This window comes from Bufo gargarizans, chromosome 8 (assembly GCF_014858855.1).
Source record: "Bufo gargarizans isolate SCDJY-AF-19 chromosome 8, ASM1485885v1, whole genome shotgun sequence".
In the NCBI taxonomy this organism is placed as follows: domain Eukaryota; kingdom Metazoa; phylum Chordata; class Amphibia; order Anura; family Bufonidae; genus Bufo; species Bufo gargarizans.
Genome location: NC_058087.1, coordinates 73,535,930 through 73,562,991, shown reverse-complemented (window position 1 = coordinate 73,562,991; position 27,062 = coordinate 73,535,930). Strand labels below are relative to the sequence as shown.

The 27,062-nt window shown below is 44.8% G+C and overlaps 1 protein-coding gene across 1 annotated transcript in view; it reads left to right on the top strand.

The window, feature by feature from the left end:
• The window catches only part of ALS2 (alsin Rho guanine nucleotide exchange factor ALS2), a 105,936-nt gene that overhangs the window by 220 nt on the left and 78,654 nt on the right, over positions 1-27,062 (top strand). The window contains 5 exon segments of the mRNA XM_044302574.1: positions 12,856-12,931; positions 14,866-15,020; positions 15,637-15,875; positions 15,877-16,542; positions 19,981-20,347. Coding sequence (XP_044158509.1) covers positions 12,912-12,931; positions 14,866-15,020; positions 15,637-15,875; positions 15,877-16,542; positions 19,981-20,347 — 1,447 coding nt within the window. The 5' untranslated portion in view covers positions 12,856-12,911.

Genomic DNA, 27,062 nt, shown 5'->3' with positions numbered 1-27,062 from the left:
CGCTGTTTCGTTTTCTCTATCAGTGGTGACGGTGCCGGGAATACATAGCTGCCTGCAGTGTACACTGTGCGGTTCTTCCCCCCACATTCACACTAGTTCTGATGACATCGTGTTACGAAATGCGTTATTAGAGCCTGTGCAGTTATATATGGTGAGATTCCTATTCCGATGGGGTATACTGGGAAATAGAGCGACCCCAGTATACCCCGGCTGAAAGGTGGGTGACATCCGGTACATCCCCCATGACCGCCCTACAGGTGTGTTCCCCCAACTCCCTGGTCATCCAGAAATTCTGCCTTCTCCTAATAACCTGCTCCTGTGTCGCCAAGAGGCATTTTCTCCTCCTCTGTGATCTTGAAGGGGTCATCTAAACTATAAAACATGCCCCCCAATGTCCGGGCCCCTTATATAGATTAAACGTACCCTGCTCCCCGACATCCGCGTCGCTCAGGTTCCCTGTACGACCGCCACCTCTCCCCGTTGTGCGGATAAAAACATGAGGGGCCCGGGCATTGGGGGGCATGTTTTATAGTTCGGATAACCCCTTTAAAACCCTGTTCAAATGGTGGCTTTCGGCAACAGAATTTGGCATGGATTTTGTCCGCATCCCATTGTTTTCATTTGGAGGTGGCGCTGCCGTTCATGGCACAGCGCCAACACAGGATATGATGTGGCTGTAAGACTAGGGCTACATGGCGACACCTGTCGCGGACAGGATCGCTGAGCAGCGGTGATCCCATAGAAATGAGTGGGATCGCTGCGGAAGTCGCAAGAAATCCTACACGGCTGGACTTCTTGCGACTGCCGTGGCGATCTCGTTCATTTGTAAGGGATCACCGCTGCTCAGCGATCCTGGCTGCGACAGGTGTCGCCATGTAGCCCTTGCCTAAATGGCAGCCTCTCATTGAAAACATCTACACCAAATTTGGCTGTCAGGTGAACGAGGCCTAAAGGTGGATTCACACAGGGCAGATTTGTGGCAGAAATCTCTACAGCTGAAAGTTACCGGTGTATTTTTGGCAGCAATGGTGCAACAAATCTGCCACGTGTGATTATACCTTAAAGGGGTATTCCGGTTATGTGAATTTATTCTCTATCTACAGGATAGGGGATAACTATCAGATTGGTAGGAGTTCCAGAGAATAGTGAGGGGATAACTTTACATAACTGGAATACCCCTTAAAGGGGTTCTCTGGGAAATAAGAAAATGAAAGTACGTAAATATTACTTTATTATAAATATATTCCCAAATACCTTTCATTAGTTATAATGGCTCATTTTGTCTGGGGAGCAATAATTAGGAAAAACAAAATGGCCGTTGTCCTATTGGTACACACAGAACCTGTCCTAATCACACAGCAGGACAGATTACTTCACAACACTGAGGTAAAGAGCTGCCTCATCCTCCTCTCTGCTCTGACTGTCAGGGATTATGATCCTGAATACAGTTTAATATGATATTTAGCTGAACCTCTGTAGAATTGGAGTTGATGAGGAGACATGAAGTACAGAGAGGACAGACGGGACAGACTGTGGTAATGGAGACTGCATACAAGTGCTGCTGCTCATTAGCCACTAGGGATCGACCGATATTGATTTTTTAGGGCCGATACCGATACCGATAATTTGTGAACTTTCAGGCCGATAGCCGATAATTTATACCGATATTCTGGGAATTTTCATTTTTGAAAAAAAAAATTAAAATTCCCACAAATCTGCTGAAAATTAATGTTTATTGTTAATGTGTATTTTTATTTTTTTTGTAAATCTTTCTTTTTCATTTATATTTAATATTTTGATGTTTTTATTTTTATTACTTTTTTTTTTTTAAACTAACTTTTAGCCCCCTTAGGGACTAGAACCCTTGTCCTATTCACCCTGATAGAGATCTATCAGGGTGAATAGGAGCTCACACTGTCCCTGCTGCTGTGTGCTTTGTGCACACAGCAGCATGGAGCTTATCATGACAGCCAGGGCTTCAATAGCGTCCTGGCTGCCATGGTCACCGATCGGAGCCCCAGCATTACACTGCTGGGGCTCCGATCGGAGGAGCAGGGGAGAGGGAATCCTGTGGGGGGCGCACTGCGACTGGGGTGGGGGGGAGGGGGGGGGGGCGCACCACTGCTTAATACTGGGGGGGAGGGGGGGCGCACTGCGCCACCAATGCTTAATACTGGGGGGGCTTGGGGGGGAGGCGCACTGCGCCACCAATGCCTAATATTGGGGGGGGGGGGGAAGGGGGGCGCACTGCGCCACCAATGTCTGATACTGGGGGGCTTGGGGGGGCGCACTGCACCACCAATGAAGCTTAATCTCACATTTATTCATATACAGGAGGCGGGAGCTGGCTGCAGGATCACATAGCCGGCTCCCGACCTCTATGAGCTGTAGCTGCGATCCGCGGCACCTGAGGAGTTAACTACCGCAGATCGCAGCTACAGCTCATAGAGGCTATGTGATCCTGCAGCTCCCGCCTCCTGTATATGAATTAATGTGAGATTAAGCTTCATTGGTGGCGCAGTGGCCATAGCTCCTCCCCTCCTTTTGTCCCCTGTCCTCCCATTCGCTGGAGCGGCAGCAGCAGCACAGGGGGAGGAGACACTGCTTCTTCTCTCCTGTGCTGCTGCTGAGGGAACACGGAGAGCGCTGTCAGCAGCGCGATCTGTGTTCCCAGGACGTTATCGGAATATCGGCAAAATAAATGCCGATACCGATAACGTTCAAAATCCTGAATATCGGCCGATAATATCGGTAAATCCGATAATCGGTCGATCCCTATTAGCCACATCTGCTCATGAACTCAATTCCAATAGAGATTCAGCTAAAGATCTTGTTATCTGTATTCAGAATCATAATCCCTGACAAGCAGAGCAGAGAGGAGGCTGAGGCAGCTCTTTAGCTCAGTGTTGTGAAGTAACTTGTTCTGCTGTGTGATTAGGACAGGTTTTGTGTGTACTAATATGACAGCAGCCATTTTGTTTCTTCTAATCTTTGCTCCCTAAGCAAAACAAGCCATTATAACTAATGTAAGGTATTAGAATATATTTATCATGAAGTTTTCTTAAAGGGTAAATGTCATATTTTTATTTATTTATGTAATTGGATTGGTCTGACTAAGTTTACCTTAGTTCCCTAGTTATTACTTTTGTATAGGTATTGATTTACCTAGTATTTGCAGCATGTTCTTTCTTCCCCCAGGAATTTCAGAGGCTAAAACAGTGTTGCTAGGTGTCCTCCGTCTCCTATCTTCTATATACAGAAGACGGAGGACTTAGTAGTAGGCAGTCCCGAACGCTGCGTGCGCGCTCCCGTAGGACCGGGATAGTGCCGATATTCGCAATAAAATTTGCGATAAAAAGTTGCGATAAAAATTTGCAATCAACTACTCAGGAGGAAGAGGGCGTGTTTAAGTCTGGTGAAAGCCGATTGGTTGGGGTCAGGCTGCGCGTTCCCGAGAGGAGCCAAATGAATTCTGGGTAGTTGGGGAGGAAGGTCTTAGCCTCAGGGTATGGGCATCGGCGGCCATCTTGAGAAGATAGTCAGAAAAAAGTCTTGTGAGGAGCGGTTGCTATGGACGGAATCTTATTAAATAAGTGGTATGTGAACACAATAATTACCGTATTTTTCACCCTATGAGACGCACCAGCCCATAAGACGCACCTAGGTTTTTGAGGAGGAAAATAAGAAAATATTTTGAACCAAAAGGTGTGCTTTTGGTGGGTTTTGAACTAGTGGTGGTCTGTGGATGACACTATTATGGGGGCTCTGTGGATGGCGCACTATTATGGGGGATCTGTGGATGGCGCACTGTAATGGGGGATCTGTGGATGGCGCACTGTTATGGGGGATCTGTTGGTGACACTGTTATGGGGGATCTGTTGGTGACACTGTTATGGGGGATCTGTTGGTGACACTGTTATGGGGGATCTGTTGGTGACACTGTTATGGGGGATCTGTGGGTGACACTGTTATGGGGGATCTGTGGGTGATGCATATATAGCATCTTATGCTATGTGTCATCCACAGATTCCCCCCCCCCCTGTAATAGTGTCCCTGTGGTGCGAATGACCCCAATACAGGGGGTGGGGGTCGCATCTGGTTTTATAATGACAGCGGGGCCCGTGCAGTGACTGTATTCTACTACACAGGCCCCGCTCACTGTATATAATCTTATCTATAATTGTAGGCATTGTTAATATATAAAATATATATATGAAAGTTCAGGGTAATCAGCACCTGTATACCGTACTTACAAGCTCTCAGAGGAGGGAGGAGGCAGGCCGGGAGGACGGGCGCTGGCAGTGTGAGTCACTACGTCATGCACCCACGCCGCCTGCTTCATTCATAAAGTGGGCAGCGCAGGCGCGTGATGTAGTGACTCACGCTGCCAGCGCCCGTCCTCCCGGCCTGCCTCCTCTCTGCTACGAGCGCTTGTAAGTATACAGGCGCCGATTACCCTAAACTATATTAACAATGCCTACAAATATAGATAAGATTATATACAGTGAGCGGGGCCCGTGTAGTAGAAAACCTTCAGCCCATAGTTAATTATTCCCAGAAAACCCCTTTTTAAAGGGGATGTCCAGAGTCAGGAAATCGTATTTGGTTGTTGCACAAATGAAAATTAATGAAACTTACTAATGCACTTTCATTCTGAATACTGTCCTAATTCCCGAATGACGGTGACTAGAGATGAGCAAATTTCATATTTTGAAATTCGTTCACTCATCGTTTTGGTGGTTAAAAGGTGAATTGCGTTATGGATTCCGTTACCACGGACCATAACGCAATTGTATGACGGAATGCATAACAGAATACCTTTAGAGGCATTTTGTTATTCATTCCGTCATAACAGAAGTCTATGGGCTGCAAAACGGATCCGTCCCTTTTCCGTTATGCAGGGGAGTCCTCTAAAGGCATTCTGTTATAAATTCCGTCATAGAATTGCGTTATGGTCCGTGGTAACAGAATCCATAACGCAATTTACCTTTTATCAACAAACGAATGTGAACGAATTTCATAAGCGGAAATTCGCTCATCTCTAAGGGCTGTTTCACACGAGCGGATGCAGTGCGTGGCATCCGCTCCGTGAAAGAGTGCCAAGACCCGATGCAGACTGCAGAGGCACGGAGCATTATCAGTCATGTTAATTCTCCGTGCCTCTGATGTCCGCATCGGGTCTTGGCACTCTTTCACGGAGCGGATGCCACGCACGGCATCCGCTCGTGTGAAACAGCCCTTAGAGATGAGCGAATTTCCGCTTATGAAATTCGTTCACATTCGTCAGTCAGCCTCTGACACAATAATTTATCACCCCCCCCCCCCCGTCCCCCAACAGCACTTTTCTGGCTTAAAAAAAATCACAGATCCAGTGTTTGCAACTTTTTAAACGCCGTTGCGCCAAAATATTTTTGCAAGTGACAATTGTATGCTGCCATTCCCACTTCAGAAAAGGGGCACAGCCAGCGGTCCCAGCATGTTTCATTTATGTCAGTTTTTAAGTGTGGATGATGGAGTCTGCGGAAGCTCTTAGCTGCCGTAAATTTCTGTTTAGACGCATGGACTACCGGAGCATGCGCTTAATTTATGACGAGGCCTGGACATCTACTGGCAGTGCAGGGGGTATCGTAGACTGGCGTAAATACTGGAGCCTACATAGACATACGGTATAAGGGAATGATCTGCACCTGTTCTGTAGCTGCACTTGGTTTTGGCTCAAAATCACCGACCGAACACTGAACGTCAGAATAAGGCCTCATGCACACGAACGTATTTTGTTTCCGTGCCCGTTCCATTTTTTTTTGCGGATAGGATGCAGACCCATTCAGTTCAATGGGTCTGCAAAAAATGCAGACATCACATCGTGTGCTATCCGCATCCGTATGTCCGTTCCGTTGCCCCGGAGTTGCAGTGTACCATAACCTGAACTGTTGGGAACAATGATGTTATATACACGTTATGATCTGCTGAAAATCCATGTCTCCCATAAAGAAGCATCTGCTGTTTTCATCTTAAGGGCTCATGCACACCAACGTATTTTCTTTCCGTGTCCGTTCCGTTTTTTTTGTGGACCTGTATGCGCGAACTATTCATTTCAATGGGTTCGCTAAAAAAAACTGAAGTTACTCCGTGCATTCTGTTTCCTTATGTCCGGATTTCTGTTCCGCAAAAAAATAGAACATGCCCTATTATTGTCCACATTACGGACAAGGATAGGACTGTTCTATTAGGGGACAGCTGTTCCGTTCCGCAGAATACAGAATGTACACGGACGTCAATCTGTATTTTTTGCATGAGCCTTTAGGCTAGGGCTACACGATAACATGTGTCGCGCAACAGTAAGTCGCGTGACACATAGGGCACAACTACACTGCAACAGTTTTTTTAGGTTTTTTTTTACTGATGTAAAGGATTTCAGTAAAACCTCATGTAAACAAAGCTGTATTTAATTTTCAATCTGCAAAAATTGGATTATTAAAAAACGGATAGCTTCCATGTACATTGTTTTTCGGCTCCTATCAGTAAAAAGGAATATTCTTAGCAAAAATGGACAAGAATAGGACCCGCGGCTAGGCTCTTGGATTGGACATACGGATGTATGACTAGCCCTATTGAGTTGTATGGGTGAGTGGGTCCCATTCAAGTCAGCGTGCCCAAATCTGCAAATGGCGTTCACATGGATGGTGCCTGTACATTGCAGACCCGATATTTGCGGCCCACAGCACGGGGTGCACGCGCTGTACTGCATGAGCTCTAAGGGTCCACTTCACACATAGCAGATTTGTTTGCAGAAATTTTCTGAAACTAAATCTGAATGAAGCACAGTGCATGGGAATGGGGGATTGGCAGATTGGCCATAGACTCTACAGCGGGGATCAGCAATCTTCAGTACTTCAGCTGTTATGCAACTACAACTCTCAGCATGCTCCTTTCACTTTTGTGGGAGTTCAGAAAACAGCCAAACAAGTCATGGGAGGTGTAGTTTCACAACACCTGGAGTGCCGGAGGTTGCTGACCCCTGCTGTAAAGGGAATATTCTCGGTGAGCTGATGCTGCCAGCCAGTCAAGTAATGATCTGAGATTCCCAGAGTTAAAGCTGGCGGCGTCAAGTAGTTATGTACCTGGCAGGCGACCACTGGTGCGCTCCTGACTCCTGAATTCAGCTGCATTGCCATCCTGAGGCAACTGGAATAGGAGGGCAGAACATGGCAGCTGGCGCAGGCCACCACAGAAGGGCACTGTGGTATTTCCTTCTGTTGGGGCAGTATATTGTTAAAACCACCCTAAATTAGGGCATTTTAGATACACTCTAGTGTTCCAGATCAATGTACCCCCCCCCCCCCCCCAGGGGTTAATATCCACGCGTGGCTGAGAGACTGAACACTGACACAGAAGTTGGTCAAAGCAATCTCTAACTTTATTACATGGGCTGAGCGTATATGAATCTTCAGAAGAGGGCAGTCCTCTCTGAGGCTAAAACATTGTTTCATTGGTCAAAAAGGAAAAAGTGATAAGAGAAACAGAGATAACACTTCAACATCTGCGCAGTGAGTACCACTTTGGAATGTGAACTAATGTAAACATCTGGTTACCATCGCCATTTTGTAATGGAGTTTATTCTAACAAGAATACTGCCTACGTCATATGTGACACTTCAAAGAGGTGCTTCTCTATAGGCAGTGAATAATATATACATATCATCAAGCCTTATGATTGGCCTACGCATTCCACCTGTACATGCATAAGGCAATGCCTGACACTCTATTGGACACCTGTAGAAAGATGAGAAATCAGACACTTCCCACAGCACAGCTCTTTGCCCCCCTCTCTCTCCTCTCCAGTCTTGAAACAAAGAGGGGGGTGGGTGGGCACTTGGAAGTAGAAAAAGTTAACTCATTACAATCCTAGATATACAAAATATAGAATGAAATTCACACATCTTTAACAATGTTGTGCTGCACAGTGGTATTTTCTTCTGCTACGGTGGTAAAGTGTGCTGCACTATGATATTTGGTTCTGCTGGGGCAGTATTCTGTGCTGCACTGTGGAATTTCCTTCTGCTGGGGCAGTATAGTGTGCTGCACTGTGGTATTTATTCTGCTGGGGCAGTATATTGTGCTGCACTGTGGTATTCTGCTAGGGCAGTATATTGTGCTGCACTGTGGTATTCTGCTGGGGCAGTATATTGTTCTGCACTGTGGTATTTTCTTCTGCTGCGGCGGTAAAGTGCTGCTCTATGATATTTGGTTCTGCTGGGGCAGTATAGTGTGCTGCACTGTGGATTTTCTTCTGCTGGGGCAGTATAGTGTGCTGCACTGTGGTATTTATTCTGCTGGGGCAGTATATTGTGTTGCACTGTGGTATTTCCTTCTGCTGGGGCAATATATTGTGCTGCACTGTGGTATTCTGCTGGGGCAGTATATTGTGCTGCACTGTGGTATTCTGCTGGGGCAGTATATTGTGCTGCACTGTGGTATTCTGCTGGGGCAGTATATTGTGCTGCACTGTGGTATTCTGCTGGGGCAGTATATTGTGCTGCACTGTGGTATTTTCTTCTGCTGCGGCGGTAAAGTGCTGCTCTATGATATTTGGTTCTGCTGGGGCAGTATAGTGTGCTGCACTGTGGTATTTCCTTCTGCTGGGGCAGTAGATTGTGCTGCACTGTGGTATTTCCTTCTGCTGGGGTGGTGTTTTGTGCCGCAATATGGTATTCCTGGCCCGACTCCTTGTGTTGACACTGCCTTTTGTCATTTTGGACCCGCCTACAACAAGGGGGCCAATTCTAGTTTTTTTCCTGGGCCACTTTAAGCTCCCAGCCAGTCCCTGCATCCAACGCTTTTCAAGTCTGGGTTGGAAATCATCCATTGCAATGTAACATAGGCCTTTACCACAGGGGCAACTGCTGCGTGTGAACATGTCCTCATGCAACAGATGGTTGGAGAAACAATTGGGTTCCATCTGTTGTCCCTTGTTCTGTGTGCTGAAGTTCTCTGCCCAGACCTACAGCTAAGGGCTCCTGCACATAAACGTATATTGGGTCCGTGTCCCATCCACATTTTTCTATGGGGCAGATGGCGCACGGATGGCATCCGCGTGTCTGTTCTGCTTATTATAGAACATGGCCTCTTCTTGTCTGTCTTTTGGACAAGAGTAGGCATTCCTACAAAAGGGCCCGCAGAAAGTGTAGGATGCACGCCGCCGATAGCCGTAGTTTGTGAATCCACGGCTTACAAAATGCATATGGTCGTGGGCATGTAGTTTGCTGCACATTACAGGGCGGTTGTATAATGCTGTGCTGCCCGATCTCCCTGTGTTACATGTTAGTCTGCTCAGTACCATACATAATTGATTTGCCTGACTGAAGCGAGCAGTGCGGTTTGGATTGACCGCTTTCCCTGCAGTTACGTCTGTGTTAATTTTCTCTGGCGGTATTTTGTACTGTCGGTTTAGGTCAGCAGTGCTAGATGGTATGTCAGGGATGTATCTAGTGCAGCAGCTCTTATCGATCTGGTATTCACATTCATGTACAGCAATGAAAACATGCCGCCCTCCCCCTACCCAGCTCCACACATTGAGGGGGGTATATTTTGGTCTATTATATTAGTATGCTTTTCTATCAAGAGAACAGAAATTTCCACAACTGAAATCATTATCTGAATCGCATGGATTTCTGCAGCCATATTTTCCACGTGTGAAAGCACCTCATCGGAGTGCATGGGCTGAGTTCTCTTAGGCCTCACATTTCTTTGCTGTTTTCCTTCAGTTTGCTTCAGTGTTTTCTGCAAGTTTCATTCTTGAGCTTTTTTACAGGCGGATACTATCATTTTTTTATCTATTCTTCACGTCCATGAAGAAAAGCTAAAGAGTAACAGTCTACATCTCCTAGCAGTCCTCAGAGAATAACTCATTGGGGGAGAATTATGGCGTAAAATGCACCAAATAGAATGGCGTTTTAGGCTACTTTCACACTAGCGTTCGGCTGTCCGCTTGTGAGCTTCGTTTGAAGGGGCTCACAAGCTGACCAACGCTTCCGTCCAGCACTAATGCATTCTGAGTGGACGCGGATCCGCTCAGAATGCATCAGTCTGGCAGCGTTCAGCCTCCGCTCCGCTCAGCAGGCGGACACTTGAACGCTGCTTGCAGCGTTCGGGTGTCCGCCTGGCCGTGCGGAGGCATGCGGATCCGTCCAGACTTACAATGTAAAAGTCAATGGGGACGGATCCGTTTGAAGATGACACACTATGGCTCAATCTTCAAACGGATCCGTCCCCCATTGACTTTACATTGAAAGTCTGGACGGATCCGTCTGAGGCTATTTTCACACTTTTAGAAATATTTTAACAATATAATGCAGACGGATCCGTACTGAACGGAGCCACCGTCTGCATTATATGAGCGGATCCGTCTGAGACGGATCCGCTCTGAACGCAAGTGTGAAAGTAGCCTTAATTTGCACCAAATATATCAACTGTTTTCTCCAGAATTTTGACCATGAAGAATGTATCACGCCAGAAATGAGTTATAAATGTCAAAGTGGGCGGGGCTATCAAATTGGCGCATATTACGCCTCATTTATCATCCTCTTATGGTCAGAAATGTCTCAGATTGTTGCAGACAATGAAGCCCGCTTATGTGGTGGAGGTTTGTGTAAAAAGTCACATTCATGAGAAGTGAAACCAACTCGTGGTGGGAACAAGTGACGGGAGTATTAAAGCAGGACGAAGTAAATGAGCTAAACTAGGGGTTTGTCAGTAAGTTGTCATTCAGCAAAACAATGACAAAAAACGTCCCAAGTGTAAAATAAAAGTTGCAATTTACCAGTGAAAATGTCACAAATATGCTTCAAAAGTCGCAATTATGTTTCAAAAGTCTCAAGTGTAGTCTGGCAGGAGGTGGTGGCTGAAATGGCGCATTTTGGCTTAAAAAAGTCGCATTTTAGTGCTGTTGGTGTTAAAATGTTGCAAATCAAGAGAAATAGGCAGATAATCAGGTTGACATTTTAAAAAGTCACATTTTATAAGTGGTGTGCACCTTTTGATATATGAGGTGAAACAAATCAACCGTTTTGATTTGTAACTTTGTTTTTTTTGCAAATTACACCATTATTTATAAATGTCCCCCATTACATCCGTTTCTCACACAAGCCCCATTCACTTCTATGGAGCCAGAGCTGTGTGAAAAACGCACAGTATAGAACATGCAGCGTTTCTTTTTTCTTTTTTTTTTTCTTTCTGATTCTGATACCAGAGATGATGCGTGAAAAACAACGCTCTTGTGCACAGATCCATTGAAATGAATGGGTCAGGGTTCAGTCCGGTAATTCACTTTTTTTTTTGGCATGGATTCTGCGCCTAAAATCTGCATGAAAAACACATGCAATCCATTTCCAATTGATTTTAATGAGAAAAGCATGTGGTAAATTTACATGGGGGTCATTGACATCAAAGATCAGCATTTTACACCAGTCTTTGATAGCCCCTGCGCTGCTGGATTAATCTATGACGGCGCATCTTCCGGCAGTCCATGCGCGTAGATTGAGATCTATGCCATCCCCTGACTGGGGCGCATTTCAATTGTCATTTGCGCAAGGAAACTGGTGTAAATGATAGTGAATTTATCTGACGGATGGCCCCGCTCACATCACACCCACCACCGCTCCCTAGTGGTGAGCGTGGCATAGAAATGCCACCTGTGCCTACATTTAGTTGCATGAGCATTAAAGAGTAACAAAATGATGCCTTGCAACTTTTTACTACCTTTTTTTTTTTCACCTTTTGGTTTTAGGAACTGCAAAAAAGTTATGGCATGTTCATTCCTGGTGTGGATTTTGAACCAAATCCATGTTCACTAGTTCCCACTGGAAGGGGTATGATCAAAACCCACACCAGACCACTGTCCTCGTGATTTGTGAGGGCCCCAGAAGTCAGACTCCTGCCAATAAGACACTTATCCCCTATACTACGGATAGAGGATAAGCCTTTGTAATGGTGCAGCCTCTTTAATAGGACCTGTGCAGTTGCCTTTGCAACTGTACCTCCCAGCGGGCCCCTGGCTCCTCTACACGGCTGATGTCAGACCTGGTGGAGAATTCAAACAGCTAAATTGCCAGTAGTGGCCCCAAGCCTACGAGGATCCTGTGTGGCTGCACGGTCTTCTGACGATGATACAACTGGATCCGTTCATAACGGATGCAGACGGTTGTATTATCAGTAACGGAAGCGTTCTTGCTGAACCCTGCCGGATCCAGTAAAAATGCTGGTGTAAAAGTAGCCTAAGATTGATCCTGCTGACAGATGGTCTCTAAGAACCACTCTCTGCAGTGGTCCATTCTGGATGAAGGAAGTATGGGGAGATGAGGTGTTCTGCAGCTCTGAGTATAGTTGGTCTGTGTTAGCTGAGAACATTATGATGCTTTTACCCCCCACGCCATGGTGGTATCAGTGATTGTTGGTTAGGTTTTAGTCACATAATCTGGTCACGGTTCACTTATATGTTCTGTGGCTCCGCATAAGGAGAGTTGATTATTTATTTGGCAGAGGTTCACATATCGTTCAGCAGATGTTTCCCTCCTTTGTGAGAAAGCCATTTACCTGCTTCTTTTTGGGGTTGGTAATAGAGCCAGCCACCCCACCTCCTCAGCAGTATCTGTTCTGTGGGTATCCAGTATCTCCTCATCTCTGGGTCTGCTGCCAGTAATGTGTCCATGTCGGTGTACACAGCTGGCAGCCGCGTCTGTTTACTGTGTGAGGGGGGCAGGAGTGCCCAGTGTTTTCCACTGTGCTGCCAAATACTTTGCATTTTAGCTATGGATTCAGCATTGGTTTATGTTCTTCTTTTTTTTTTTTTTTTAAACAGATTATTTCAAGGACCTCAATAGAAGTAAGACTGTGATGGATTTCAGCTGCTAACCCATGGACGCACAAGCGGGAAGGTAGGTATTCTGTGAAACACTCTGCCAACCTATATCTAGAATACACATATTTCTATAAAATAAACTCGCTGTTGATTAAAGGGAATCTGTCGCCATGATTCTGGACTATTATCTGCGGTAGTACATGAGTCCAGGTCACCATTTTCTCTTTTCCTGCTGCCAGCTCTCACTTCTTCTTGAATAGGAGGCTATGAATGATGTATGCTACTTGATGCCCTGGAAGCTGGATGCCTGACTGTGTAGCCCTTGGTAAATTATATTGTGCAGCTTGAATAAATCAGCATACCAAGGAGAAGATGGCAGTCCATGCCAGAAGATGGCACACAAAAAAAAAATAATGGCAAATGTGGAATAAGCCACTTTTATTGATCTATAAAACAGCCAAATACAAACTGCAAGCCGATCGCCACACCGCACCCACTGACTGGGGGCATACTTGCCTTCTGGTCCTGCCATGTGCAGTAGTGCCCTGCCTGGTACAACTGCCACCACACATAGTAAGATGTTTCTTTGTCTGTGCCCACCTTAAATCCTCTTCTCCGCACCCCATAAAGCTGAGTTAATGTGGTGCAAAAAACTGAAAAAATAAAAAAATGCAAACGTTTTGCCTTTACCACTGTACCTCCAAGCAAGCAGCTGGCACCTTTACATAGCCAATGTTGGATTGCCTATGCCCGCCCTCCTATTCCCTGCATCATCCTTCAGTCCGGCTGAGATTCCGCTCCTGTGCACTGCCTCGCCGGGACGGAGAAACAATGGAGCGCCGCCCCTGGGCACTTGCGAGTGCTCAGTTGCATATGAGTCAAAGTTCGTTTTTCCAGCTTCTGCAAGGCTAAAGAAAATAACAAAGGTACCATTACATTCATGTATAGGTGTGCTGCAGAGCCATGTAAGTGCTGTATATGGTCATATGGAGGTGACAGACTCCCTTTAACCCAAAATGTACCAATAAAACCACAAAATAAGAAGTCTTCATAACAGCTACTTCGATTTGGTGGGGGGGAGGGGGAGTGTGTCCTGGAATACAATGCTGAAAATACAATTAGGATTACTTGGGCACTAAAGAGATTCTCCAGTTTTTTTATTTTACTAAAGTGCTAGGATCCTGGTATTAAAAAAACGTCCCTACCTGCAGCTGCTCTGCCGTCTTCTCTGGGACTGCAGTCAGCAATGTGTTTGGTGGTTAAAGGGAGTCTGTTACCCACATTTTGGACTATTATCTACAACAGTACATGAACAGTACTATAGATATGGAGTCCAGATCACTACATTTAATTTTCTTACTGCCCCCTGTTCCCCTGCTGTCAGCGCTCAGAGCTGCATTGAAATACATTGTCAGGACTGCTGTACATGTGTACATGAGTCCTCTCTATTATGGTAGAATATCTCAGCAGTCCTGACTGTGGATTTCAGTGCAGCTTTGAGTGCCTGACGGGGTGGGGGCAGTAGGAAAATTAGAAATAGGGGATCTGGACTCCGTACCTGCAGTTCTAACCATGTATTACTGCAGATAACAGTCCAAAATCGGGGTAAGAGATTCCCTTTAAGGTATTAAAATGAATCTTCTGAAGCTAAATTGCTATACATAGCAAATGCAACATGTTATGTAGTGTGACTGTGCGATCTCTATCACACAATATAACCATATAGCCAGGGGCTGACTGGGAACTTAGAGTGGCCCTGGAAAAAATACTAAAAGTGGCCCCATTTTGTAGTCGGGTCCAAATTGATGGAAGGCAGGGCCAGCAATACCATATTGTGACACATTATACCACCCCAACAGAGCCAAATACCACAGTCCATCACAAGATACTGCCAGCAGCACAAAATACATCCCCAAATACATCCGCTTACCGGCCATGAGGAGGGCTCAGGTGGCCATTTTATACAATTTTTATTTTGGGATTTTACCAAAATCTCTGATTTCTTATTAGTTCAGAAGAATCGGAAGGCGTTCAAGAACGAGGTGCAACCTATGTCTGGCAGGTGGGGTCATCCCCTGTTACACCAGTACGATTTCATGGACTGGGAGGAAGATCTGTGCAACAAGTCAGCCTGGGAAGAAATCATGGGCTGTTGCTCACAAGTGGTACGTGGCTTCTCAGATATATGTCCTAACTACTGGCCTAGTACGTCAGTTATAACCAGTATTGATAACCGGCGCTTAAGATTTGGCAAATGATATTTGCAGATTTGGCAATAGACAATAATAGTCAATACTTGCATTATTGCTGTAGTGTTCCTTTATCTGGTTGTATCCTTGGCTCTGCAGATTTTAATGACCGTGTCATTCACTTAACACTAAACCTAGTAATAAATGAAATATATTTGTCTGCAGCATTTTCTGCCTGAAAGAAGTAGTCTTGTAGCAGTCCTGCAGTGAACCCAGGGGTTACTCCTCTGCTGGTCTGTTCCATCTTGGGCAAGTGATCAGCAATGGGAGTGTGCTTAACAAAGGTGGCAAGGGAAGAGGAAGGGGGTTCCTACCCCCAGCCAGTTGTCTTACAGCCAGGCGCAGGACTGTGAGCTTGGAGGAAGGGGGGGGGGACAGAAGATTTCTTAGTAGGACCAAGGGAAAGGTGAAAATAAAGGAGGGGAGAGGAGTGCTGGCATATTGTTTTGAGTTTTTTTTGAGAATTTTTCTTGCTACATGAATGTTTTGTTAAATGTACTTTCTGTATTTTTATTTTTTTTATTTTTTTTAGATGGCGAAGTCTTTAGCTTTGGAAAGCAGCCATGGAAGGAGAATGCAGATGATGTTCCCTGCGATGTCCCTTTAGTAGAGAAAGCGCTGAGTGGTCACCGTGTAATATGTGTTGCTGCAGGAAGTTATCACAATGGAGCAGTGACGGAAAATGGCATGGTGTACATGTGGGGGGAGAACACTGCTGGGCAATGTGCAATTGCCAACCGCCCATCTGTACCAGAGCCTATACCAATCACCAGTAACTGACCAGGAAAGCACACCTCCTCTGTGGGTGCGAGTTCTGCAGCTGTCATGTGGAGAAGAGCACACACTTGCATTGTCCACCAGCAGGGAAATCTGGGCCTGGGGCAGCGGCTGTCAGCTTGGATTACTAACTTCAACCTTCCCTGTGACTAAACCTCAAAAAGTGGAGCATCTTGCAGGTCGCGTTGTCCTTCAGGTGGTATGTGGTGCATTTCACAGCCTGGCCCTGGTGCAGTGCCCACTTGCACAAGAAGTAAAGCCTGTGCCGGAGAGATGCAATCATTGTAGAGAGCTGCTAATCACTATGACTGAAAAGGAAGACCATGTCATTATTTCCGATGCTCACTGCTGCCCTCTTGGGGTAATGTTAGCAGAGTCCCAACCTGACGCAAGGACTATCAAGTCTCCCCTGTCCTCAAAGGGTAAAAGGTCCAAAGTGGAAGAGGTTTCATTTCCTTCTGATACGTCAGAGGACAGGAGCAGTTGTGGTTCCAAATTGACAGACTTAGAGACAGAGGTTGGAACAGATGTGGCCAGTATGTGTGAGAGTGAGATGGGTGGCAATGACGACAAACCAGTAAATGACAATGATGTACAGTCTGACACTAATGCATTCGCAGAACAGTCCTCTCCACAGAACACCGCCTCAGATCACGCACAGGTAAGATACTGTGTCACAAGTCACGTTGGTTTGAAGCCACATGCTAAAATTGAATTTAGTGGGTTAACCCCTTAAAGGGAACCTGTCACCAGGATTTTGTGTATAGAGCTGAGGACACCGGTTGCTAGATGGCCGCTAGCACATCCGCAATACCCAGTCCCCGTAGCTCTGTGTGCTTTTATTGTGTAAATAAACCGATTTGATACATAAGCAAATTACCCTGAGATGAGTCCTGTAGATGAGATGAGTCAGGGACAGGACTCATCTCAGGTTAATTTGCATATGTATCAAATCGGTTTATTTACACAATAGAAGCACACAGAGCTATGGGGACTGGATATTGCAGATGTGCTAGCGGCCATCTAGCAACCCATGTCCTCAGCTCTATACACAAAATCCTGGTGACAGGTTCCCTTTAAGGATGAAACCTATTTTGGCTTTAAGGACAGAGCCCCATTTTACAAATCTGACGTGTCACATTATGTAGTAATATAAAGCCTCCGTTTGATGTATACGTTAGGAAAAAAAGCATACAAAAATGCAGCACACCACGTTCTTGTATCCTGTCCGGTAAAAAAAAGTATTCGTGTTTTTACAATGGTAAAAAAAAAGTATACTATTTTTTAGCAATAGAATTCTATGGTGAACGGATGCCACTGTATGGCATCAGTCTGAGGCAGCCGTTTAAAATATCAGTTTTTTTGTATACGTTAAACGGATCATTTCTTATATTCACCTCTCCGATTCTGATTGGCTGGGAGTGCTGCTCAGCCAATCCCTGGCTGCATCGACGACCTTCCTCATCCAGTGATTGGCTGAGTGGCAAGGTGAGTGTAAGATTATACATTTTTTTTAACCATTTGAAAGCTAAAGAACATTGAGGGGCATTTACTAATGACTTTACTCCACTACTATAAAAGTTGCAAATTATGGCGCAGGCCATAGTTGTGGGATAACTTCTGACTTTTGAAGCTTCTTGTCACTTTGTAAAAGTAGTGAAAAAAGGTCTGGGGCTTAGCGGGAGGGGCCGGGTCTAGCACAGCCTGCCAGATTTAATAGAACTTGCATCTGAAAATGGTGAAGTAATTGACACGCATTTAAAATCCTCAATGTACATCAAGTTTGCAGCATGTGGATGACGCTTTTATAATCATATCTACTTCGCTGCTGCTGTAGACACTGCAGACTTTACAAATACAGGTCATTTTTGTAGCTGTTTTGTATCTTTTTCTCTGATGTAATGTAATATGATTTATAGGGCAATTTGATGCATTTTTCTCATGCATTTGATGTACTATGTCCGCTATGTACTGTGTAATGTTATTTTAAACTGAAATTGGATTTGCGAGGTCAGTCAAAGCATACAACAAGTTAAAGACTATTGATAAGTGATGAGGGACTGGCACAGTGAAGTTTTGCACAAATACAGTTCTAAGGGCTCATGCACATGGCCATTGCCATTTTTGCGGTCTGCAAATTGCAAATTCCACAAAACACGGATAACGACCGTGTGTGTTTTGCATGAATGGACCGTTCTGCCCTATATAGGACGGTCCTATCCTTGTCCGTAAAACTGAGAAGAATTGGACATGTTCTATTTTTTGGCTGGTCTGCAAAACGGACATACGGATGCGGACAGCGCACCATCTTTTGCAGCCCCATTGAAGTCAATGGGTTTGCATCAGACCCTCAAAAATTGCATATAAGATGTGGGCTAAAAACACCTGTCATGTGCATGAGCCCTATGGGTGAATTTGCTCCAGTTACTGTGTATATATGTGCACTGAGCTTCAGAACACCACTGCTTGCCAGGCTGCTCCTGTACAGGTGCTGCCTGGCAAATGGCAATTGTTTGCATGCGGATCCCGCTGCTGGACTGCATAATGTGCGGGTAGTCTGAGATTATGTTCACGTGGGAAAAATCTGCTACTGATTCAGCATTTTCTGCTGCATAATCCACATTCAAAACACTGCCAACAGCTTCCCATTGACTTCAATATGGAAAAACATTAAAAAAAACTCAACCATGTGCAAATGGTATTTTTTTTTTTTCAGCTGATTTGAAAAAACTGTAGAAAAGCGACATGTTCCTTTAAAGCAGATTTGATGGTAGTAAATATACATAGGAGTGAATGGGAAAGCAGAAAACCACACTCTTAAAAAAAAACAAAAAAGACCAAAAAAAACCTCCTACTAAAATTCTTGTAAAAACAACTCTGAAACCACCACCAAAGTACAAAACCAGAACCAAAACTGTTTTCCGCTACTGATTCTGCCACAGATTTTTCCATGCTACCCCTCTAGCATATTCTTGGTGCTGTCACAGCATAAGTCTCAGCTTCCTATTAAAAACAATAGGAGGGGAAATTCCATGTGGCTGCCCGGCGGCTTTGTTTCCAAAAGTCGTGATTGTGAATGTTCCTTTAGGTTGCTGCTGCACTTTGTTTTTTTTATGTGTTTTTTTTAAGCCAGGTGTGGATCATACAGGAAGAGTAAGTATAAAGTACAGATGCTATCTCGCTTTTTCTTTTTTAAATCCACTTATGGTTTTGGCTTCAAAAACGACATAAAATAACCCGAACATGTAGCTCCACTCTAAGGGTCCATTCTTACGCCCGCATAAATGGGTCTGCATCTGTTCCACAATTTTGCTGAACGGGTGCGGACCCATTCATTTTCAATGGGCCCGGAAAAGATGCCAACAGCACACAGTGTGCTGTCCGCATCCGCACTTCCATTCCGCAAAAAAATAGAACATGTCCTATTGTCCTTTTCTCGTCCGGAGACACTGACAAGAAACGGCATTTCTATTTAATGTGCCTGGCATGTGCGGTCCGCTGATGTCCGTGTTTTGAGAATCCACAATTTGCGGACCGCAAAACACTTGCAGACGTGTGAATGGACCCTTAAGGTACGATCCCATGGTGTGGCTGACTGCATACGGCCAAGGCGCACTTGCCCATGGCAACCAATGGACGCACATTTGTAATGTAAAATCATGCACGCATTGGCTGCTGTGGGTGGGCATGGCTTGGCTGCATGTGGCCAGCTGCACCATAGGGTATTACCCAAAGGGGTGATTTATTATCTCACTATACCAGTTTTCTGGCAAAAATAAACCTTTGTGACAAAATTTTGCTTCTGTGTTGCTCTCACCGCTTTTCTAAAAAGGGGGTGTGGTGGGGCAGGTAGCGTGTGCGGCCATCAGGCCTGTCACATTTATTGACATAAATGTGACAATCACATTTATCATTCTTTTATTCCAGTTTTATTTTTCCTCCCCAAGTTGCTTGTATTGCATCTGTGAATGACCTCCAAAATATAAAGCTTTACCTATGCTGTATTTTTCCAGACGTTTTCTCGGTTTGGCATTAACCACCGTGCCTTCTCATTTAGAGAGATCATTTGTACATGGGTTTCTTTTTTCTTTTGTTTTAGAGTAAAGAGCACACGTTAACGGATGTCGTTGACTGTCTTTTGAGTCCTGCAACTACCACAACATCATCCCTCAACAGCCTCGTCGTGTCCTGTGCATCAGCTGTCGGCGTCCGGGTAGCGGCTACTTGCGAAGCTGGAGCTTTGTCGCTCAAGAAAGTCATGAACTTTTATTCTGGCTCTCTGTGTGATGCGGGAGTCCAAAACCCTTTAGGTCCCGTCATACAAGAGGGGCTGAAAGACAGCAGAGAAGAGCAAGTAAAACTAGAGTCTATGCAGGGCAAGAAAAGCTCCAGTCTTGTGGACATACGAGAGGAAGAGGCTGAAGCCGGCTGCAGAAGACTCTCCTTACCAGGGCTTCTTTCTCAAGGTGAGCAGTGCACTAGTGCAAAATCAGGCCTTGCTTTTAGCAACAACTCTGCCTAATATTATTAGTAATTAATATAATAATTATACAACCTCTTAATGTAGTCAAACGAATAATGAAAAAACAGCATGCAACTCAGGTCACACATACGAAAAAAGTATAAAGTAGGTACATTAGCTGAGAGAAAGAGAGTTAAATTGCTTAAATGGGTTGTCTGGGCTACAGATATTGGTGATCTATCCTCAGGATAGGTCACCAATATCAGATTGGTGGTGCAGGAAACTGTTCTGTGTATGGAAGCTCTCTTTTCCGGCACTGGCCTACCACAGCTCAGCATCCATTCACTTGAATGGGACCTGAGCTGCAGTCCCCCGACACGGCCAATACACAGTGTAGTGGAGCTGCCTGCTTCCAGCCCCCTTCACTGTATAGTTTCTGGTGTTTACGCTGCCCAAAACAGATGATCGGTGGGGGTGACAGGTGTCTGACTCCCACCAATCTGTTAATGATGACCTATCGCCTGGACAATCCGTTTTTTATGCCAACATTTTCGTACACTGGCTACATGGGCAGCAAAATGACAAGGTAGGTTCAATCTTGGTAAGGTTATACATTTTAGGGCAAGAAATGAAGTTGCTACTTATGCCCTGAATGGATTACTCTTAGGAAGAGTCTACAGTGTAGAAGGATTTGGATGTCATTGTTGATGATAAACTACATTTTTAGCTGCAATGCCAGTCTTCTGCAGAGAGCTCAGGGTCACTTCTTATGTTCAAAGAAAGCAAAATTTCTTTATAAATTTCAAAAGCATTATTTTACTATTCAAATTGTAAATTTATGGCACATGGCCCCTCAGGATCTGGTACTGGCTGAAAGCTTGGACAGATGTAAGAATTTCCTTGTATGGCTACATACACACGACAGTGAAAAAAGGCCATTAAAAACGGACACACTGTCAGTTTTTTATGGCCATTTTTTTTCAACCATTTATGCTTCTGTTCTGTCCGTCTGTGCATTTTTAATGGCTGTTCCGCATCAGTTTTTCATGGCCGTTAAAATTGGCCATGAAAAAACGATTTATTTGGCTTTTTTTTAATTAAACAAATAAATAAAAATACTCGCCTCTTCCACTTTCACACGCCGAGGCAGTTGCTCCTCTCTTGATTGAAAAGGACCTGCGGAAGGATCTGCACTAATCGTGATGACGTTGCTGCGTGCTCCCACCATGATCGCATGGTGACTTCATCACCCTGAGTGCAGGTCTTTAGGCAGGTCCTTGTCAATCAAGAGAGGAGCAACGACTTCTGGTTGCACTTACTAGAGCTCCGCACCATGCAGCTCTGTCCACCACTTGCTCCTCATTGTACCAGGATTGTTATCAAACAGGACCTAGGCTCATCAACTGCCTTACATCAGTACCGAGTCATATGGACTGGTTCATTGTCAACATGTGGAGCAAAACTCGTCAAAAGGAACAGCAAACGGTTGTGGAAGCAGCCCCTTCAGCAAACATCATGGCAGACCCTGCCGCTCTGCCAGCTCCTGAGGATGCTCCTCCACTACCGCCTGAAGACGATTGCCTAGATCAGGGATCTCAAACTGCGGCCCTCCAGCTGTTGCAAAACTACAACTCCCAGCATGCCCGGACAGCCTACAGGTATCAGCCTACAGCAGGGCATTGTGGGAGTTGTAGTTTTGCAACAGCTGGAGGGCCCGCAGTTTGAGATGCCTGGCCTAGATGGTGATGACCAAGGCAAGGAATTAAAAGTAGACTACAAAAAGTTGGCGCTTGAAGTAGCAGCCAGAATACTTTCTGACTTACAGGTGTCTTCCTCCCTCCGCCGCGACCAATCTGACCCTTGATTGCATCCAGCGCTTAGACAAAGTCCCAGACAGGTCATATTGCGTTATCTAGACTTTTCAGACAAAGCCTCTATACTCCGGACCTACAAGAAACGCAACATGCCATTGGAGCTGTGGGGCCACCATGTATTACTCTTTGAGGATTTTTCCGCAGAGGTTAACCCGACGAAGGCAGGAATTCTCGTCAATCTGCACCGAACTGCACCGTGCACAGACAAAGTTTGCACTACTGTACCCTGCGGATCTGTAATACAGATGGCACTACATACACCTACCACAATATTCAAGATGCGAAAACCGCAGACGACAGATATTCTCCGTTGAGGGACTCGGCGCCCGACCCGCCAGATATTAGACAGTCACAAGATCCTAAGGAACAGAGGAAAAGATCCCGAGCCCAACCAGGCTCATGAGAGGAACATCACCATAACTAGTGGAGTATACAGGGACACAGATTATTATGGGGTGGCGGTGATTACATAGTAACCGCCATGGATGGGTGTCCCTATTTGATGTTATAAACTTGAAGGGGAGACAGAGACACTGCTAAGGGTGTCACTATTAGACATAAATGTATTTTCTCACCCTTCTTGCCAAACTACTTTCCAGTATCATTTCAAAAAGAGCACCGCGAGCGGATGGGTTCCTTTCACTTTATTGAGCGTGCCCCAATGGGTGATCTGAAGTCATGCTGGGAAGAAGTGAGGTCTGAGATATTTGTCATTTAAGTGATTTCACGTTGTTATTTTATGCTTTGTTATATGCTTTAGTTGGGGTTGTTATACGGGGAACTTATTTACATCTCAGAAACAATATTGTACACTACTATCTAACAAGCTTGTGGGTGACAAAATGCCTATTTCAGCCCCTAACCATGACAAAAATTATTACATGGAATGTTAAAAAGCACCTTATTTGATTTTTTTTTATTCAAGATAAATACAATTGCCTGCGGGGTAATCCCCTCTGATGCTGCCACCCTGCCTGTTTTTGTGCTCAGTACCCCCCGCTGATGCTTTTTTTTTTTTTTTTTTTTAAATACTGCTCCTGCACCCTGCTGTGCCCCCATTCCTCACAGTTTTTGTGCTCTATATGCTAATACAGAGCATCGGTATAGGGAGGAGGAGACGCCAGGGTTTCTCAATGGGCGTCTCTTTCGCCCTGGCTGTGCCGCGATCCAATCACAGAGGAGAGCGTCACAGCCAAGGAGAAGGAGACGCCCATTGAGAAACCCTGGCGTCTCCTCCTCCCTGTACCGTTGCTCGGTATTAGCATATAGAGCACAAAAACTGCGGGGAATGGGGGCACAGCAGGGCCCAGGAGCAGTATTTAAAAAAAAAAAAAAAAAATCGCCGTCCAAAACCCTAAGTATTTATAACATTTACGGCCCAAATGAAACCAATTCTGAATTTTTTGAGGACCTGAGGAACAGGCGACTTAAAGACCCAGTATCTCTTCAAATAGTTGAAGGAGATATGAATGCGGTGATGATCCTTGAGGAAGATCGCTGTAGTTCCCTAGGTCGACAATACCCAGACATTGAGACAGAGCTTTGATAAAATTGTCCTCTGAAGCTGGTTTACATGATGCATGGCGACAGTTCCACCCGGAGGGGAGAGAGTTCACCCATTTCTCAGCAGCACATGATTCCTGGTTACGCCTAGACTACTACTTGGTGACAGAGGGCATTCTTAAAAAAATTATCTCTATAGGCATAGATAACCTAGTCATCTCTGATCATTCCCCACTAACTATGGAAATTACAGATGTATCACAAGAGGGACAGACTTCATCTCGAGATTTCCATCTGATTTGGCCTCAAATGTGAATTTCTCAGAAATGATTAAACATTGGTGGGGGGAATACTGGGATACCAATTCACCCTCTTGCGAGCCACAATTTGCTTGGAGAGCGGGTAAAGCAGTGATGCGAGGAGAGATCCTGGCCTACACAATGGGGTTAAAAAATAACGGAACTAACTAACACTCTCAGGGATTCTTATACAGAATTTCAATTGCGCCCATCTGCTCAATCTAAACAAAATTGGAGCAAAACTAAAGCGGAATATGATAGATGGCACAGACAAAAAGAGGAATTCGATGGGACGCGGAGGGAAGCTCGTCTATTCAGATTCGGGAACAAATCGGGTAAGCTCTTGGCATCTTTAGCAAAGGGGATGAAATCCCCTTCATTAATCTCTTCATTAAAAAATAAGGTACAGTATACTCTGCCATCAACCAAAAGAAGTGATTGAGATACTAAGAGATTATTATAAAAACCTTTATACAGTACCGAAAGAGGGTTTTAGAGCGGTGAAATCATGACTAGAAAGTCTCTCAATGCCCCGAGTTACACCTGAAGATCTGACATCCCTGAATCAACCTATCACTGAGGAAGAAGTACAGAGGGTAATCCGCCAATCTGGAAATGGAAAAGCCCCCGGACCAGACAGCTATACGAATGAGTTCTATAAAGTGTTGGCCCCAAAAATCTCTCCAGTCCTTACATCCTTATACAACCAATTCCACCAGACATGAACACAGCATATATCAAAGTACTCTCAAAACCGGGCAAAGACAGCACTTTGGCATCATCTTACTGTCCGATCTCCGTCATAGACAATGGTCTTAAATACCTCTCAAAAATATTAGCAGATAGACTATCGGCTTTCTTACCTAAACTTTATAACATCTCACCAGGTTGGCTTTATACAAGGTAGAGCAGCAGTTTATAATATACGCAAGGTACTGGCTGTACTTGACGAGATCAAACTGCGTCCTCTCCTCCACCCATCCCCAGCTCTGCTCGCCATAGATGCAGAAAAAGCGTTTGATAATGTGAGCTGGGGATGGCTGAACGAGGTATTAGACATCATGGGCTTCACAGGCCAATTTAGAACATATATCACTTCTCTCTATTGCTGCCCCTTTAGCTAGGATCTCCACTCCAGGACACCTGTCACAAGCTTTTAGTTTACAAAAAGGCACTAGACAAGGAAGCCCCCTTTCACCATTATTATTTAACCTAGCCCTAAAGCAATAACTCTATCTAAACATGTCGAAAAGTATTGCCATGGGCAAACAGGTGCTCAAACACGCTTTATTTGCTGACGATCTGTTATTCCCATAGAGACCTCCCAGCTTTATTCAACTTCTCTTTACACATGACCAAATGCGAACTACTCGACCTGTCGACTTCTCAATTCTTTCATAAAAGGAAAATTGACATGACCTACCCGTCACCATAGCGACCCAAAGTATCAAATACTTGGGAATTCGAATAAGACTCCAGAATCCCTGTATACACTAAATTATCCCCCATTATTTTACCTGCCTGTTTAGTTCCTGGGTAGATGTCACTTACTGAAGATGATGGGTTTTAGTAAACTTTTATATCCCATGCAAACCTTACCAATCCTACTGAAACATGCTGATGTCCAGCTACTCCTAAAGGCTTTCCGATCATTTGTTTGGCAGTCCAGACGATGCAGAATATCTTTAACTACATTGAACCAGGCACAGAAGCAGAGGTGGCATGGGGCTTCCTGATATCAGAAACTATAACCTGGCAAGTTTAATGGTCTGGACTGGGTAAGTAAATCCTCACACTACTCAGTACTATCCATTGAAGAAGAAATGGCTATGCTATCCTACATACTAAATACACAGTCTTACCTGGCCAGATAAAGCACAGTGTATTGCTACGAGACACAATATCTGCATGGAAAGTGGTCAGAAGGCTATATAAGCTCCCATTTTTAATATCTAAAAGAATGGCGATTTGGAAACATCCGGAATTCCATTGTAACCGCTTTAAACAAACAGTTTCAGAAATAGCCAGAGAAAGGTATAGATGAAGTTAGGCACATCTGGAACCAGACAGAGCGGAGATTCTGCACCTTTCAGGAAATGCAAAGTCTATATCAATTGCCTGCAGATCATTTCCTCCCATATCATCAACTTATGGCATTTTTACGCCCTAGACTGAAAGATTTATCGCCAGAATTCTCTGCCAACCCCTTTGAGCCTTTCCTAAGCTCTCCTAGAATCAAAAAAGACTTGGCGACAATATGTGGCTCTCTGAGGGAGTTAAGCTCCAGGAAAGGGGATCCTTCCTTTAAGACATGGCTTAAAGATTTCCCAGACCTAAATCTCCCAGACCAAATATTGGAGGGATGGGCCCTAGTTCAAAAAAATGTGAGCAGTGAGGTTTGGAGGCAGACCTATTTTAGAATAATACATAGGGCTATATATGGTTTCCATGCTCCATGTGATCCTAATAAGATAGTTGAGGGCAGAATAACACACTGCCCCAAATGCCAGATATCTAACACAGATCTAGCTCATAGGCTTTGGTCCTGCCCGAGGGTGCATATCTTCTGGCAGTCCTTCCTATCCCTGATGGAAACAAAATGTCACACAAAACTCCCAATGGATCCAGCGACTCTTCAGGTTCTTGTAGGTAGAGGTAAAACTAAAATTGCAGCAGCATTCCATATAGTTATCCTGGTAGCTAATAGATCCTGGTCTTCTAACTTACTGGCTCAAACCAGATGCCCCGGCGCTGAAGGAGATTATCCATCAGATGACACGTTAGAGCACGTTGAGACAAAGTATCGCAGGTCGGAATAAATTACATCCTTCTTTAGAAAATGGAGAGAATTTATGGTAGCCTTCTTTACTGAATCAGAAATATTGGCGACTATCCGTCCATTTCTTTATACTGAGTGGTATGCCAAGTTGGGGCCATCAGACCCGTGGTACAAGATGCACACAAAACAAGAAAGTAAATAACTCAATTAGCAAACAAAAGTATTTTCTTTTATTTAGGTCAATAGATAGAATCTTTACACCTC